Genomic DNA, 16,821 nt, shown 5'->3' with positions numbered 1-16,821 from the left:
AGGGCCAGGACGTGGTTGTCAGTGCCCTGAGCAGAGCCTCTTCTCCCCCCAGCCCCTTGCCCTCTCCCTGGCTTTGCCTTCAGACTGCCCCGTGAGGCAGGAGGGGACGTGGGTGCTGCGGTAACCGGTGAGCAGCGAGCCCGGGTCCGCCCCGTCCGCGGTGCTGCGGTAACCGGTGAGCAGCGAGCCCGGTCCGCCCCGTCCGCGGTGCTGCACCGCCCCCTGCTGCCCGCCCGCTGCGCTGCGGCCCTCGGCGGAGCTCCGCGGGGCGACCGGTCACAGCTCAGGGGGTCACAAAGCTTCGGATCACAGCCCACCGGGTCACAGACCATCGGGTCACAACTCATCGGGTTACAGCACATCGGGTCACAGCCCAACGGGTAACAGCCCATCGGGTCACAAAGCTTCGGATCACAACTCATCGGGTCACAGCCCATCGGGTCACAGTGCATCAAGTCACAGCTCATCGGGTCACAGCCCATCGGGTCACAGAGCATCGGATCACAACTCATCGGGTTACAACCCATCGGGTAACAGCCCATTGGGTCACAGAGCATCGGGTCACAACTCATCGGGTTACAACCCATCGGGTAACAGCCCATCGGGTCACAACTCGTCGGGTCACAGCCCACCGGGTCACAGCTCATCGGGTCACAAAGCTTCAGATCACAACTCATCGGGTTACAACCCATCGGGTCACAGGGCATCGGGCCACAGCGCATAGGGTCACAGCTCATCGGGTTACAACCCATCGGGTCACAGAGCATGGGGTCACAACCCATCAGGTCACAGCTCATCAGTCACAACCTATTGAGTCACAGCCCATCAGGTCACCCCACAGCCTCTGGCACCATGCACAGGTTGCTGATGGACACGTGAAATCCTCTCCTCGAAGGCAGGTATTCACACACCACAGGGTGTAGCAGGAGGAAGGGCTCCGTGACACCACCAGATCCCCGACAACAGTTCAATCAGGACTTCAGCAAACCCCTTGCAGAGAGCTGGGTCAGGAAGAGGCCCCTGGAAATCCAGCCTAGCACAGCAGTTTGTGCTGCGAGCTGCCTGGTGATGCACTGCTCAGCGTCTGTGGCTTTCCTCCCTTCATCTCCAGCCAAGCCACTGTCTCCAACTGTCTCAGACGATTGCCGAGGCTCCTAAAGGCCTGGCTGCAGAGGAGGCTCCAAGGAGAGTTCATGGAGCATCTCTCTCAGCACTGGTTCCTCCCCCAGTGTTGTCTCCTTCTCTGTCAAGATCCGACGGTATCTGAGTGTCTTTCTGTCAGCAACAGCTGGAAGTGCTGTGACACAAGCGTCTCCTGACTGGGGAGTCTCTGCCATCCTGGCTGTCCACATTCAGCTTTTCTATTGTCTTGGAAAGCAAATGAGTGCTTTGCCTGCTTGGATTTATCTGCTTTACAAACCTGCAGTGTGGGTGATAGCTGTAAATGGCTTTGTTTCTGAGACCAGGCACAGACTGTTACAACTCCGAGTTACAACAGTCAGAACTAACACTCCTGCATGTGTACCTGCTCCTTCCCAGCACAGTCTGTGCCGTGGGGATGGTGACAGGCTGGGGCCTCATGTGGGGTGGCTGCTGCCATCGGGACACACTTGTGTTTGCCTGTTGGTCAAGGCGTAATCTGGGAAACACACATGCTGTGGAGGAGTGGGAGATTAACACCAGTGAAATCCTGGCCTTGGGAAGAGCCAGCGCTGCCAGATGTGATAGTGTTGTCTTTTGACACATGGTCACAGCTTGGCCCTCTGCAGATAGTGATGGAGGTTTGTGTGTGAGCTTCAGCTCTCCATCCCAGCAGGAAGGGCTCCGTGTTGCACACATCCATCCCCCTCTGCAGTGCTCAGCTCACACACTGCTGGGGTTTGGCTGTGCTCCATCCTTCCACTGGTGTTTCTGCACAGACCAGCAGTCACCAATAGACTTTTCCACTTATCTCACACCTTTCAGCTGGAAGTACTTCACTCCTATGAATTCAGCATTGCAACATAGCGCTGGATATGCAGGGAGCACACAGGAATCAGCCGTCAGCGTGCTGCTCTCACACAGCTGTTCCATGTAACACAGCAGATACTTCACCAGGGTTCAGGAATATCCAAACAGAATGTCTGGACTGGCTGTTCCCAAACTCATTTGAGTTGTCAAGCATTCTGCAGGAGGTGTGGACTCCACAGCATGCGGTGGTGACAGGCGCTGTGTCACCCTGGGCAATGGGTCAGTCCTTTCCCCCTCTGTGACAGAGCTAGCCTGGGGTTATGTGAAGCCGCACAGTGAAGGTGCTCACACATTGCTGTCAGTTTATAGCTTGTGCTGTCTTAATGTCAACCTTTAAAGGCAGTTGTGCTCATGATCTGTCCCAAAACCTGTAGGGACAGCAACACTGTTAGCTCAGATCCAGAACAGCAGAGCACTCTTAGACAAGCACACCCTGAGAACTGAGTGCGGAGCTGCCTCACTGCCTGACATTGCTCATGTATAATTGGTTGTGTCAGGTCTACTGAAAAACACTGGGAAAATGAGACTTCTTCCAGAAACAACTGAACTCCAGTAAATTCCATGTCATGTCATTTGTTTCTGAAGGTGAGGGCCTATTCACATGCTGGGCACTACAGAAGGGGCAGCGTATTATCTAGGTTAAGAGGTGGGCACATCTTAAAGGTGGTTTCATCCCTAGAGATGAGTGACTCCTTAAGAGCTGAAGCATCTATGCTGGAGCTTTACAGAACACCCCAACAGAACCTGACCTGTGACTTTGCAGCTTACTGAGAGGATGCTGAGCTTACGGGCCATTGGAATAAACAGAAACCCATTCTTAATACAAACCTTTTGCATTTTAATATGGTATTTACCACTTGTGTAGTGATCCCAAATCCATATTGTTGGTTAAGCAGGATCTCGGGATGCCTAAATCCCACATTTGGTGCTTTCTGTCTCTACTCATGTGTTACAGAACCACCACCCAGCTGCTGGGAGGCATTTGGCAGAGGGTGCTCACAGGCCAGGCTGAAGGTGTGTTGGCAGCACTGTGTGTGTGGGCAGTTTACATAGCCCACAGGCTAATTCCAGCTGTAACTGCTACTGCTATTAGATCCTCATTATGCACTGGTGTTTGCATGTGCCTGGAGCAGAGGCTGCACTATTCAATTACAGCAGTGGACAAGTCCCATCACATTATAACTGCCAGCCTAATATGAACCCCTCCTTGCTCAAGAGCAGGTAATCCCACCCTTGTCCCTCCCTGCTTTTAGCAGTGCAGGAAGGTATCAGGTTGGTTTAGAGCATTTCCACAGGCAGCATAAAGGCTGGAGAGCTGTAGCTGCCCTGAGAATAAAAACATGATGGTGTGATGCAAACTGAACTGTAGCACTGCACCTTTTGGTTTCTGGAAGACTGAGCTGAGGGTGAAGGTGAACACTGTATGTGGTGCAGACTGACAAAGAGCTGCTGAGTTATCTGACTCACCGCTGGCTCCATGCATTGGAAAACCAGTGTTACAAACACCTGAGGAGTAAATGCAGGGTACCTCAGCACCCTCACAATAAAGAACTTCTACCTTATATTTAACCTGAATTTCTCCTGTTTCCGTCTGAACCCATCACCCCTTGTCCTGTTACTACAGTCCCTCTCCAGCAGTCTGTTGTTGATCAAAGTACCCCAGCCATTTGTAAGCCAAAACCTCCTGAATTCGTTCTCTGGCCCTAGGAAGCTCAGCCCCTCCTTACACCTCAGCATGTGCTTACAAGATACTCCAGGAGATGCTGGCTTTGGTGGCTCCCACAGTCTCCTGCCCAAGCTGCAGCTCCCCTGCCCTGGGAAATGTAAAACATGCAGGGGGAACTCATTTCAGTGATACAGCCAACACGGGCAGTGTGGCAGAGGGTGGCAGACTGTGCCTGAGAGCACACAACAGGCCATCGTCAGTCATTTTGTCACCAAAGCCAAGGTATCCTGTAGCTATGTACTGGTGTTCCTGCCCTGGGAAGCACAACTGCAGTAGCTGCTCTCCTGGTTGCTGTCGAGTGTTGTGTATATGGAGGTACTGCCTGCACGGTGGTGTTTATGCCTGCATCAGTGGTGTTTAGATTTGGAGGCTCACACTGGAGGAAACCTTGACAACACAGTGACTGTGAAGGAGCATGGAATGGGAGTTGTGCCTTGCAAGGTGTAGTAGCAGGACACAGGACAGCACAGGGGCAGAGGCTGTTCATTATTAACATCATCTAATTCTCTTTTTCTTCTTACTTTCAGCGTGGAAACAGTAAACGATGGACAGTTTCATAGTGTGGAGCTGATGATGCTGAACCAGACTCTGAACCTGGTGGTGGACAAGGGGACTCCCAAGAGTCTGGGAAAACTCCAGAAGCAGTCTGCAGTCAGCCTCAACACACCACTCTACATTGGAGGTACAGTGACTTGCTCTGGACCTTGAGGTTGTAACAGAAGCAAATCATCTTTCAGCCTATGGAGGGGACTCTCCAGGTGGGGAGAAACCAGCATGTTGCTGTTCTCTCTGCCAGAGGCTGCTGCTCTGAACAGGAGCCTGGAATCCACATGCTCTGCTTCGAGCTCCACAGTCCATGGGTGCCCCAGCACACAGCAACACAAGCTCTCACTGCAGGGCAGGGAAGTTGACTTCCACACAGGTGGTTCCTGGGCCATGGTGACAACAGTTTGTCATCTCTGAAGTTTTCAGGTGTTTTTAGAACATCTCTAAAGTTTTTCAACTGTGGTAGTTGAAGAATACAATGAAAGTATCACAAACAGATACAGCACAAAAAGCAGTTTAATAGTCAGTAGGTTTATATATACCATAAATGAGTGGTATTGCTGCTGGGCATTTTATACAGGATAAAAAAGGGGGGAGGGATGGGATTAAAAACTCCAGACCATATAATTAATACACACAAGTGCAAGCTAACTAAGAACTTGGCTTGTAGTTATCTCATTGGAAACTGAAGCCAGAGCTCCAGTATTAGAAAGATCATAGGACTGACCCAACTTCAGTTAAGAAGTTTGTTCACGTTCAGTACTGAATGTGGGGGGAAAGAGAGGCTAAGTGGGATGGGGAACAGATGCCCAGAATAATGAGTATCCCACTGATGAGGTGTGTGAATATGAGAGACAGAGTGAAGGCTGTGCTCTGCCCAGTTGGCTTGTCTGCATCAGCCACCCCCTTCTGCAGCTCTGTTCTGGACTGAATGTTGATATCTGTCCCTTTCAGTGACATGGAGTTCTTGAACTTTCAGTCAGCCAATTCTAAATGCAACAGTCAGCAGAACAATTATAGACTCAGAAAGTCTTTGGGCTTTTTCCAACAAGTTCATTGAAGCCAACAGTAGAAACTCTTATAAACCTCACTTGGTGCTGGTCAAGCCTTTTGTAAATAATTCCCCTTTCATAACAGAACCCTGAATATTGCCCTTGTAAATCAGAACTGTGGCTTATCTTGCTTCGTACAGAGCTGAACCTTGACAATGGGCTCATACTGAGAATGTTGTAGGCTGCTAAAGAGCATTATGCATCAAAGGTGATTTGCTGATGGGGCCATCACAATTTCTCTTTTTAGCATAGCATAAAAGAGACCAACAGCAATTGAGCCACAGGGACCTTGGGAAGTAACCATGTGGAAGAGTTTTGTTAATGGATGAGCTCTGTGGATCAATACTGATACTCAAAAGGTCCTTACAAGAATGCATTCATAGAACGAACCTGAGGCCTGAAGTGAAGGGTTGTTGGGTGTCAGAAGGGCTCGGTGGAGACTTCTTTGGTTGCCCATTGAAATCCTTCTTGCTTCTTTCTAAACCCTCGCTGTGCTGCATGCGCCACTGGTCTGTGTGCAGCATACCCAGAGACAGCAGCTGCCCTCCCACTGCAGACTGGTCCATTAAAGTAACTGCACTGCCCCAGAGCAGTTATTCCCAGCATGCACTCACCTTCAAGACACCTGAGCCTTCATGTGCCCCCAGCTTGGTCCATCTCCAACTGTATCACCTAGTTTAGCAACTTTCCTCGTATCACACAGTTAAACAAAGATTCTGGCTTGTTTTAAGACCACCTTTAACAGTGGAGTCACTTATGGATAGCAAATTCTTGGTGTCCTCAGCATAAGAAGGACATGGAACTGTTGGAGAAAACCTGGAGGATGCCACAAGGGTGATGAGGAGCTGGAACATCACCTGTATGGAGACAGGCTGAGAAAGTTGGGGCTGTTCAGCCTGGAGAAGAGAAGGCTGCGTGGAGACCTCAGAGCAGCTTCCAGTGTCTGAAGGGGGCTACAAGGATGTGAAGAGGAACTCTTCATCAGGGACTGTGTTGTGAGGCATCCCTGCCCATGGCAGGGGCTGGGAATGGGTGATCTTAAGGCCCTTTCCAACCCAAACCAGTCTGGGATTTTATGCTAGTGCAGCCTAAGGGGATGTCAGTGGGGAGGGGACAACATCCTAAAGAACCTGATGGCCGCCTCAGCATGGGAACTCTTTCAAGCGCTGAAGCAGGATGGAGGGCACTTGTGACAAAGGCTTGGCCTGTCCTCTTAAAGCTGTTTCCTGTCTCCAGAGTTCTCCTGCGCTGGTTTCGATGGGGTGGACTCTTTCCACTCCCTGTCTCAATGCCATGATGTGTGATGCTGTATCCTTTGTTTCTTTCTGTTAAGCAAAATTAGGACATTGAGTCTTTGTTACCTTACAGAGGTCCTGTGCAAATTAGTTCTTTAAAGATCCCGTGACAAAAGTTAGCAATTACAATCTCTGTACTACCCTTGTAACTGTGAGTAAACCTTCACTTTGTGTCTCTCTCTGAAGGCATCCCCACCTCCTCTGGCTTGTCATCGCTGCGCCAGGGTGCAGATAAGACACCCAACGGTTTCCATGGCTGTATCCATGATGTCCGCATCAACAACGAGCTGCAGGATTTCAAGGACTTACCCCAGCAGTCCCTAGGAGTCCTTCCTGGATGCAAGTCCTGCAACATCTGCAAGCACGGCATCTGCCGGTCTCTGGAGAAAGCCAGTGTGGTCTGTGAGTGTCACCCAGGCTGGACGGGTCCCCTGTGTGACCAGGAGACTGGAGACCCCTGTCTTAACCACAAGTAAGCTCAAACTAACGCTGCTGGGAGGGCAGATGCTGTACAATTAATGTGTATTTTACATTTCATCTGACAAACCCACATCTGGTTATTCTTGGAGGTGCTGGGTTCACACATGAAGTTGTGAGTCAGCCCCTGTGGCAACTCTCAGCTTCCACTTCTTGTTCTGATGCTGCCTGTTCTGCAGATGAGCAGATGTCCTAGAGGAGCTCAGGTGCTAATACTGCAGGCATGCCCTCAGCTGGAACCCCACAGGCAAATACACAGTCTCCTGTTGGTTGGCATGGCTCAGCTCTGAGGTGCTCAGCTGCTGTGAGGTGGAGTGTCATGCTTTAGGGGTATGCTCACTGGGCCTAAACACTGTCATTGGCTCCAATGTGAACAATTCTAAATACTGCATTCTGAAACACCCCTTTAAAATGCACGTTTAAAGGATAGTGTGGGGTTGTATGCAAAGGGAGCAGGAGTGTAAAGCATTCACAGTTCAAAGGCTCAGTAACCACATCCATCAGAAACACTAGGTAAATAGCTTACTTATGGCAAGCACGGGAGGAAATACTCTGACACAGAGCAGTGGGCAGCTCCAGAAGCAGATGGAAGTACTTTTGTTTTAGAAGCTTCTTTGGTTGCACTATTGGTGGAAGGAGCTTTTCACAAGCACCTACTTTTGACAGGTAAATTGACACCATGAATAATCACCCTCTTCATGGCAGAAATTTAACTTGGCAGCGTTAAATTGCTTCTGGGTGTAGTTGTGCAAAGTACAGAACCCTGGAAGGTGTTGAGAAGCACCTGACAGTTTACAGACCAAATATGAAGACACAAGTGAAGAAACACTCAGAGACCCAAATGTCTCCTTGAATTTCCAACATCAACACGAAGCTGTTTTGGTTGGACAGAGAAAAATAAAGGAGTTCCAGATGTTTATGTGATGAGAGATTGGTTCTCTCAAGGAAAAGTAGCTGTGCATATTGTTAATGCGCACATACTGTTCCACCTTTCATTACATCACTTTTGGAGTTGCCTCCTTAAAGCTAAGCCCTTTGTGTGGAGGCCAATGTGGTGCCCATCCGCACTGTCTGCTCCAGCACTCAGAAAGGTGACTGACTAGCTGATGGTAACACAAGTTACTACACAAGGACACCTTTGTTTAGAGAGGCAGAAAATCCTGCTTTATATAAATAGTGACTGCCTTTATTACTTTGCATGTCTTGACCTGTCTGAAACCGCTTTTGTTATTCGTGCTTTTTAGTTCAAAGCTTAAAAGTGAAATGTACAGGGATTCAACATAAGCAGGGAACAATTCTAAAGTACCAGAAAGAAAACAACACGAAATGAGAGGAAGACATAGGTTCACGTCAAGTAGGGCCTGATACAGCAAAGGTTTACAAGCCCTGAGCAGTTTCTCCCTGGCTGGGCAGTGTTGCCTTTTTCCCTGTCCTCAGTCCATTTCAGGTCTGTCCCTGTCCCTGAAGCAGGGTTGGTGTCAGAACCTGCTGAGGACCAACACCCTCCCTGTGGCATTCCTTAGGAACACCAGAGCTCCCTGCAAACCACTGAGCCAGGGAACCCTCCAGCTACAGCTGCCCATCAGGAAGCCTGCACATGGCTTTTCCACAGTCACCTTCATTTATCACACTGTTTTTCATCACCTGATAGTATTTGTAGAGCAATTCCGCTAAGGAAGCCTGGGCATACAGCTTGATTGTCAGCACTTAGCTCCTTGTGTGGTGCTGTAGATGTGAGCTGTCTCACAGGGGTGCCAAGCGTTGGTCCATGCTCACGGAGCAGCCGGATGGTTTCCAAAGAGAACAGGAGCTGCCACATCTAACACAGTCCAGCTCTAAATGCTTCTCTTTCTCCAGGTGTCTGCACGGTAAGTGCATGGTGGCCAATGTTGCTTACACGTGTAAGTGCATGGAGGGCTACACAGGCATGTACTGTGACAAGAAGAACAATTCCTCAAATCCCTGCAGGACTCTGAAATGCAACCATGGACAGTGTAAAGTGTCAGAGCATGGGGAGCCCTACTGCGAGTGTGATCCCAACTACAGCGGGGAGCACTGCGACAGAGGTATGTATGGCTCTGGGTCACACCTTTGGCTTTGCCTCTCATCCATGTGACTTGTATTGAGGGTAAATGGCAAATAGTGGAAGATGAAGCTAAGTCAGCCTCTGCAGGGCAATAGAGGGAGGAGGAAAGACCCACACAATAGCTAGCAAGCTGCTATCCAAATGTATGGAAAGGGTGACATGGGTAGGGAAGAGTCTCATTCTCTGTGTCCCAAATCCTCACAGCTTGCTGCTCCTAGATCCTGGTGGGATATTTGAAGGAGAGGTTGTTGCAAGGTTTACTCTCAGCCAGCAGGGACTGGTTAATTGCAGTGCTGGGAAAGGTCTCAGCCTGAACACCAGGGAGGTACTACTCATCAGAGGTGGCAGGAAAGGTTCCCAGCTTGCTCCCCCTTGTTTCCTGGGGAATCCCACAGATCATGCTGGGCTTTCCAGCTGGGCTGAGGGCCCAGCTCTGCTGCCCTGACCTGGGAAAGCTCACTGGGAGCTCAGGGAGTGCTGGCTTCATCCCTTCTGCCTTTCTGTGTTCATGTACAGAAGGAAGGAGCTGGCTTCTATTAGTTTGATTCCAGCTGTGCCCTTCCTGTGAATGAACCACAAACTTCCCAAATTACACACAGACACAGCCCCACCAGAATGTATCTGGCAGCTGCACAGACATTGTTGGGTATCTCACATTGCTAATGCCATGTGGAGCAGGCTGACCCGTGAGCCCGAGAAGAGGCATAGTCAAACTAATCTATCTTTTGCAGGAGTGTTGCAGGATTCAACACTCAGCATTCATCAAAGCACTTCCACAAGTGCTGATCCAGGCAAGCAGGCCTCTGCCTTGTGCCGGATATTGCACATTTGTGTAACACCAGCTTGGGTTCAATGGCAGGTCCGAAGCAGTAAATGATGAAGGTCCTTCTCATGCCTTGAACACCATTACAAGTGCAGGGCTGCTGGCTGGTGGTTGGGGAATACCTGATGCAATACTTACCACATGTTGTTCCCTTCCCATCTCCATTGCCTTATAGAGAACCTCTGCCAAGGAGACATCATCCGGGAAGTCGTCCGTAAGCAGCAGGGCTACACGTCGTGTGCCACTGCCTCCAAAGTGCCGCGCCTGGAGTGCCGCGGCTCCTGCGGCAATGGGCAGTGCTGTGTGCCCCTCCGCAGCAAGCGGAGGAAATACTTCTTCCAGTGCATGGATGGCTCCACCTTCACGGAGGAACTGGAGAGACATGTGGAATGCGGCTGCTCCAAGTGCTTGTAAGCCGTTCTCCGGTCTCTTGCCACTTTAATCGACTCAGAAGCGCTATCAAAATGGGACCTATTTACTTTCAGAGTGAAGAAGAAGAAAAGAATTATTAAGTATATTGTAAAATAAGCAAAAAATAGAACTTATTTTTATTATGGAAAGTGACTATTTTCATCTTTTATTATATAAAGTATCGCACCACTTTGGGTATATGTATCATATAGTGAGCTATTTTTACCATGAAACTTTTTTAACAGTTGTAAGAAAAAAAAATCAAAAGTTAAAAGTTAAAAAAAAAAGATTCTAAAGCAAACCTGGCCTAAAGGAGACATGTGGGGTGACTGCAGGTGTGCGCACAGTGACCCGATGGAAAGGTGTCCCAAGGACCGGCCACAGGACTGATCCGGGCTGGAGGAGCCTCCGAGGCACTGGGTGGGTGTCCCAGGAGATCCCGTCATTCCCGACATCCATCCATCCTGCCCAGGCTCCCTGAGGAAGCCTCCCCTCAGTCCCTCGCTCTGCCTGACACTGCTGACGCCATTCGCTCCTGTACAGTGGCTCCACTTGCTCGTCTTGAACTGGTTCCCTATAGGCACTACCGCAGCTTGAGGCTAACAACATTATTTGACTATTGTAATACTCTCCTACATTTTTTGCTGTGTATGTTGTATTTATCTGTGTTCACATTATATTCTGCAGCAACTGTATCTATAGAGCACAGGCAGCTTTATCCAAAAGAAGGGGACGAAGGGAAAGGAAGTGGGGAATATGTGTTGCTTTGGGAAATTTGGGGGCAAAATGTGAACTAAGTGCTAAGTAATGCCTAATAAATGACATAGTACTGTTGTGTAAACTCCTCAGCTATGTTATTTCCCAAGTTTGTGCCTTCTTGCTCCCAGCCTTGAGCCCTTTTTTGTATATGAACTATAAGGAATGCACTGCTACATAGTTTGTTGCGCCTCGACACTTTAACTTGCAGAGGTTGTAAAGAGCATGAACATTCTGCTGGTGCCAGAAGGTTAACACCCGCAGCAGAACAGCCCTTCCTGCTCTGGAAGCTGGGCTGTAGCTGCCTCTTCATCCACGCTCCATACCAAGCAGTTGGCTACTTCCCACTGCGCTTTACATGAGCAGAAGTTGCACTATACCCGGGTGAAGGTATTGAGCTGGCTTTGTCCACCGCAGCATCACTCTCTTCTCTGCACAAGGAGAGGTGTCACAGCTCCATCCAACCCTGTTCTTGCCTCTGGTTCAGCCGAAGCTCCTCCATCTGCACTGCTCCGTGCCCTGCACTGGTATCTTCCAAAGGACTCCCACCAGCTTTGGCTGTGCTCAGAGCCACTGCTGAACAGGAAATGAAATCAGTGCAGGGCTGAATTCTCACCATGGATGAGAGGCAAAACCTGACTTTGTGAGTGAGTTTGGGTTTTGGAGGGTTTTGTCAGGGCCACCTTTCAGGGTCAGTAAGTTACGTGTGAAGAGTACCATGGATACCTGGTGTTTCTCTACTGTACGTTTCAAACATCACATTAACAATTGGTCCACTATCAGTGTACTTTCTTTCCGTAACACAGCAAGGATTTGGGTCCTTTCTTCAGTGTCTGTAGGAGAGGTAGGCAAGGAGGATTCCAGCAGCCCTGAGCTCCTTTGGGGAATGCTCACTGGCCTCAGCAGACAGGATTTCAGACAAGGGGCTTCAGCAGAGGAGGAGCAGGAAAGCTGAATCAAGAAAAAGGAGACTTTGTTTGACCAGAGCTTTGGGAAGATGCACAGAATACAGCCATCAACATTCATTTCCCTTAAAGAAAGGTGACCATCCAGCTCTCGTGCAGCCAGAAAGCTCAAAGTGCTGCTTCTGCTACATCAGCCTCTCCTGAACTGCAACAATTCACTCCTATTCCTTTGTTTCTACCAGAGCAACATGAGCAGAAGGGACAGAACCAACAGAATAGCCACCTCACTAAATAAACAGCAGCATGTGGAGCCTGCCACCAGTGAAACATAAACCAGTCACTAGTTCATGTGCCAAACTCATCGGAACAGTACAGCTCAACAGCCAGGGGAAAACAACCCTGGCTGCAAGCACCAAGGGCTGCTTTTTACTTTGGATAGACCATCAGAAGCTCACAGCAGCTGGAGGTTGTGGTGTGCAACAAAAAGCACCCAAACCCACAACATGCAGGTGTTAAAAACTGAAGGCAACCACAGATACTTGTGCAAATACACGCCTGGCACAGCACTACCATCAGTGACCTGTTCCTGCTCACAACACTTTGGGTATATGTATCACTCTGGGATTTAGGGAAGCAAAGCCTTGCAGCAAAGGGACCAGCAGCAGCTCAGCAAGGCTGGCCCTGGTCCTGGCCCTTTTCTGTCACAGCACTTGGATGTTAAGCCTTGGGGTAAAGAACTAAGAGTATCTATTTTGTAACCAAATGATGCAATTTTTGTATGCTTTTAGGCAGCACTTGCCATTGGATAGTGATGCTTTTATGTCAATGATTCTCTGACTTGCTATAGAGTTATTTTATGTTAAGAAGAAAATAAAAAGCATTCAGATGTGCCAAAAATGTGAGGTTAATTGAAGTGTAATCAGCTCTGAGAGTTCCTCTGTAACCTGCCTGATGTTACACTAGATTTCCAGAACTGCGGGTACAATGCAGTAGTTTTTACCTCTATAAAGTTTTAATATAAAGTGAAGAAAGATGCTTACCCTTAAAACATGGCAATGCAGACTGGTGTGAACTGATGTATTCTATTAATAGATCCTCCTTGTGATGTAAGTTTAAATAAATTGTTGGGTTATGGAAGATTGTAACACCCCTTGTGATGCAGGTCATTTCTATGTGTATGTAAGGTGCTGAGTCTCTCTTTCGGACTACAGGAGGTAGCTCATGGGAGACGGTGCAGGCATTACACACACCCCTCTTGCACAAACCCACCAGAGAACGGCTGGGGTTAAACAGCATCAACAGTGGTTACACACTTCAGGGCATTACAACCCAGTCTTTTAGGGGCCTTACATGCACAGATGAATTAAGCCACACAGTTTTTGAACCTGGTCATTTTCCTCCATGGCTGAGGAAGCAGAAGTGACACAGCCACACAGTGGGTGAGAGGGATCTGACACACAGATGTTCAAACTTGCCATACCTCTGTGCCTGGTTGTTATTGGTGACCCCCATGGAACAGACCTCTTCTGTTTCCTGCATTGCAGCCTCAGCACAGAATAAAGCAGATCTCCCACCACATCCTTCCCTCACCCATGCCCCTGTGACATACTCACATATTGCTAACTATGCCTCAAACTACAACCCTTAGAGTTGCCTTTGCCATTCCGTGCCAAGCTGGTGATGGGACTCAGCCAACAAAACCACTCAACCTCAATCAGCATCATTGAGCCTATGAAGGGTGACTATGTAATTGTAGCAGATGGTAGCATTTCACCTAAAGTACACCCAGCTGAGCCCACTGAAAAGGCTACTGGGAATTGATCAGAAATGCCTCGGTACTGGCTGAAGTAACTGGTTTGCACATTTATTTGTGTTGCAGCGCATGGGTTCCTCAGGAAGGAAGCAAGCAACCACAGCCTAAGGATGAAATGCTCGTGCTCCTGCATGCAAGACTCTAGGTATTGCTGTTTAGCCATTGGTCTGAGGTGAACAACATGGAAAAACTGTATCCCTTCATTTGTTTGTATCCTGGATGGTGTTGCTGTTTGCCGGGTGTTTGGGTGTGGGGTTTATGTTATTCCCTGTTGCTTCTGACCTCTGTGGCCTCTTTTAGGAGCTCGCTCCCAGTTCCAGTTCAGCTCACAGAACACAGCCCCACAAGTCAGCGGGCCAGCTGTAGTTTAGCTCTGTCAAACCCAGGCTGTTCTGCAGTAATCCCTGCGGATGCCAGGCAGGATTGATGCGTGGCCAGCCCGGGATGGTCAGGGTCCCCAGGCAGGTCCCTGCTGAGGCAGAGGCTGCTCTGCTCCTCTCCCACCCCACCCCAGTGGTTGTGGTCGTTTGTGTCCCCGCCCGCAGTGACGGGCGTTTGGAACACCAACTACAGGCGGACAAACGCCACCAACGCCCCCCGCACACACCCGAAGCGCTCCGGCAGGGCGCGGCGATGCGCCGGGCCTGCCAGCAGGTGGCGCCGCAGTGCCCGGCCCGCGCAGCTCGGCGGCGAGAGGGGCGGAATGGAACGGAATGGACCGGAATGGAACGGACTTAACAGAATCCAGTTGGAAGGCACCGACAACAACCACCTTCTAACCAGCTTTAAATGATACTTTCTCAGATTTTATTGATCCTGTGCCATCAACTTCCTGGCACTGTCCCTGTTGGTCCTGTGAGGTCTCTGTTGCCCCCAGGCTGCCACATGGCATCAGGTCAATGGGGCAGCAGCTCTGCAGCAGGAGGATGATGCTGCTGAGTTCCAGGAGGGTGTGTGTGAGAACTGAGAGTGTGCAGCATTCCCTTGGTCCCGTCCCTTTGCAGCAGCACGATGGCTCTGTGTGCTGGGACATGGGGCAGCTGGTACCTGTGCTCTGCAGTGGCCTCAGGACACTGCCCTCACAGCATCATCACCAGGCTGGTGGTGGTGGTACCACCATCACTTTGATGCTAGCACCAGATGGAATAACAACTGAGTCTGATGTTGTGGAATAACAACTGAGTCTGATGTTATGGAATAATAACTGAGTCTGATGTTATGGAATAACAACTGAGTCTGATGTTTAGCCTACTCTTGCTGCTGTTTGCTCACATGCACACTGTTGGGACTCTGCTCCAAGCTGCTGGGTGCACATGCCTGAAGCCCATGATACCTCTTGTCTATGAAGAAAGCACAGCTGTTCCTCTGAGCACCTCCAGTGCCCAGAGAGCCCTGCAGGCAGCAAGGAACTCCTGGGGCATGTAATGGAGCACAAACAGAGTGCAAGCAGCGCTTAGTAGCATGAGGAAGCTCAGACTTACACCACCATGCACAGGGGCATTCTCACAAGCAGGAGGAACAGAAGTCACTGCTTAGCTTTGCATCTTGTTCCCATGTGATCTCTTGACCTTCTCCTTTCCAGTCTGTGCTTTCAAAGGAAAGTGATGCTCAAGGTAGTCTGGGAAAGAAACCACCTTCCCCTTCTGTCCTGACCACATCCCCATGGCACAAGGATGGCTCCTTTAACTTAAAAATAGTCCTTTACAAACGTTGTGTCTTACCTGGGGAGGCAAAGTACACATCCCACCTCACAGGTGTGTGGCAGTGAGGAAAGAGGGTTAAATTAGTCCTGTGGGATCAATGGCATTTGTGCCTCACAGGTAACCAGTCCACTACATTTTTGGTGGTCCAGCCTTCCAGGTCATCCTCTGCCAACAGCATTCAACCGGGCAGCCCCTGTGCCATGCCTCACCTGCACAGTGAACCTGCTCCTGCATCCTGCCCCACCACCTTGCTGAGCCCCAGATCCTGCTCTAGGGTAGTGCATGAATTCCTACAAGAACTGAAAAAGCCAGAAGTTATGTACAGATTTCACCTCAAAAACAGCAAGAGGCTTTGGTCCAGTGCAGGGGTATTCCCCAGCCTCATCCTTGGAAACTATTTCATCAGAACCTTAAAGACACAGCTGAAGACACAGCACAAGGCAGACAATAACCAAGGCATTTTCACTTGAGGAAACCAAGGTTTTGTGAAGTGACGAGGAACTGAAGCCACCATCCTGCACTGAGGAGGGTTGTTGGTGTCAGGCAAATGACTCAGCCCTGCCTTAGACACTGCTTGCAGAGCTAAGTTACGGGAACCAAACACCACAAGGTGATTTACACTGGGGCTTTGCAGCACAGGAAATCTTCACCCAGCATGTGATAAGAGCATACACAACCTGCGGTTACTACAGAGGAGCTTAAACTTCCTTAATTACACACCAGCATACTTCACATCTCTTCGGCTGTCTTAGTTCCTTCTGGGTAAAGCACTATTGAACTGCTGTGGTTTTTACTACTTTTTCGGCTTTTTTCTTCACTATGTTGAGCTAAATACATTAAAGCACTAAGATCCAGATAGATCAAGTTCATCATACCAATAAAGAAAGGAGATTCTTATGCAGAATCTTCTCACATGGTTTCATCCCACACAGACACCGTATAGTACTTTAGGGTAGTCATTAATGACTATTGCTTGGTATTGATTATACATTATACAGCAAATCATACACTCACCTTCAGAGTTATTTACTCTTACCTTTGGGACATTCAAAGCAGTGTGCTGACTGACAAACAGGTAAATCCAACCTAAAAAAACCCCTATAAATCACCTGGATTGATCTGCAAACCAAGGAATGTCCTGAGCCTCTTGCAGGCCAGCTACTAGTTAAGCCAAGTTAAGCTTCTAGTTTGAGCTAAACCTCTACTCAGAGATGGACA

The 16,821-nt window shown here is 49.3% G+C and overlaps 1 protein-coding gene across 2 annotated transcripts in view; it reads left to right on the top strand.

The window, feature by feature from the left end:
* Positions 1-13,232, top strand: part of SLIT3 (slit guidance ligand 3) — a 499,607-nt gene extending 486,375 nt beyond the window's left edge. For both annotated transcript variants that reach the window (XM_034066703.1, XM_034066702.1), the window contains exons 34-37: positions 4,264-4,418; positions 6,816-7,101; positions 8,964-9,172; positions 10,191-13,232. In XM_034066703.1, coding sequence (XP_033922594.1) covers positions 4,264-4,418; positions 6,816-7,101; positions 8,964-9,172; positions 10,191-10,429 — 889 coding nt within the window. In that variant the 3' untranslated portion in view covers positions 10,430-13,232. The remainder of the gene's footprint in view (positions 1-4,263; positions 4,419-6,815; positions 7,102-8,963; positions 9,173-10,190) is intronic.
* Positions 13,233-16,821: the final 3,589 nt, after the last annotated feature.

This window comes from Melopsittacus undulatus, chromosome 10, assembly GCF_012275295.1.
Source record: "Melopsittacus undulatus isolate bMelUnd1 chromosome 10, bMelUnd1.mat.Z, whole genome shotgun sequence".
Classification (NCBI taxonomy): Eukaryota; Metazoa; Chordata; class Aves; order Psittaciformes; family Psittaculidae; genus Melopsittacus; species Melopsittacus undulatus.
Note: the sequence above shows the minus strand (reverse complement) of the source record. Positions and strands in the feature narration are given on the sequence as shown.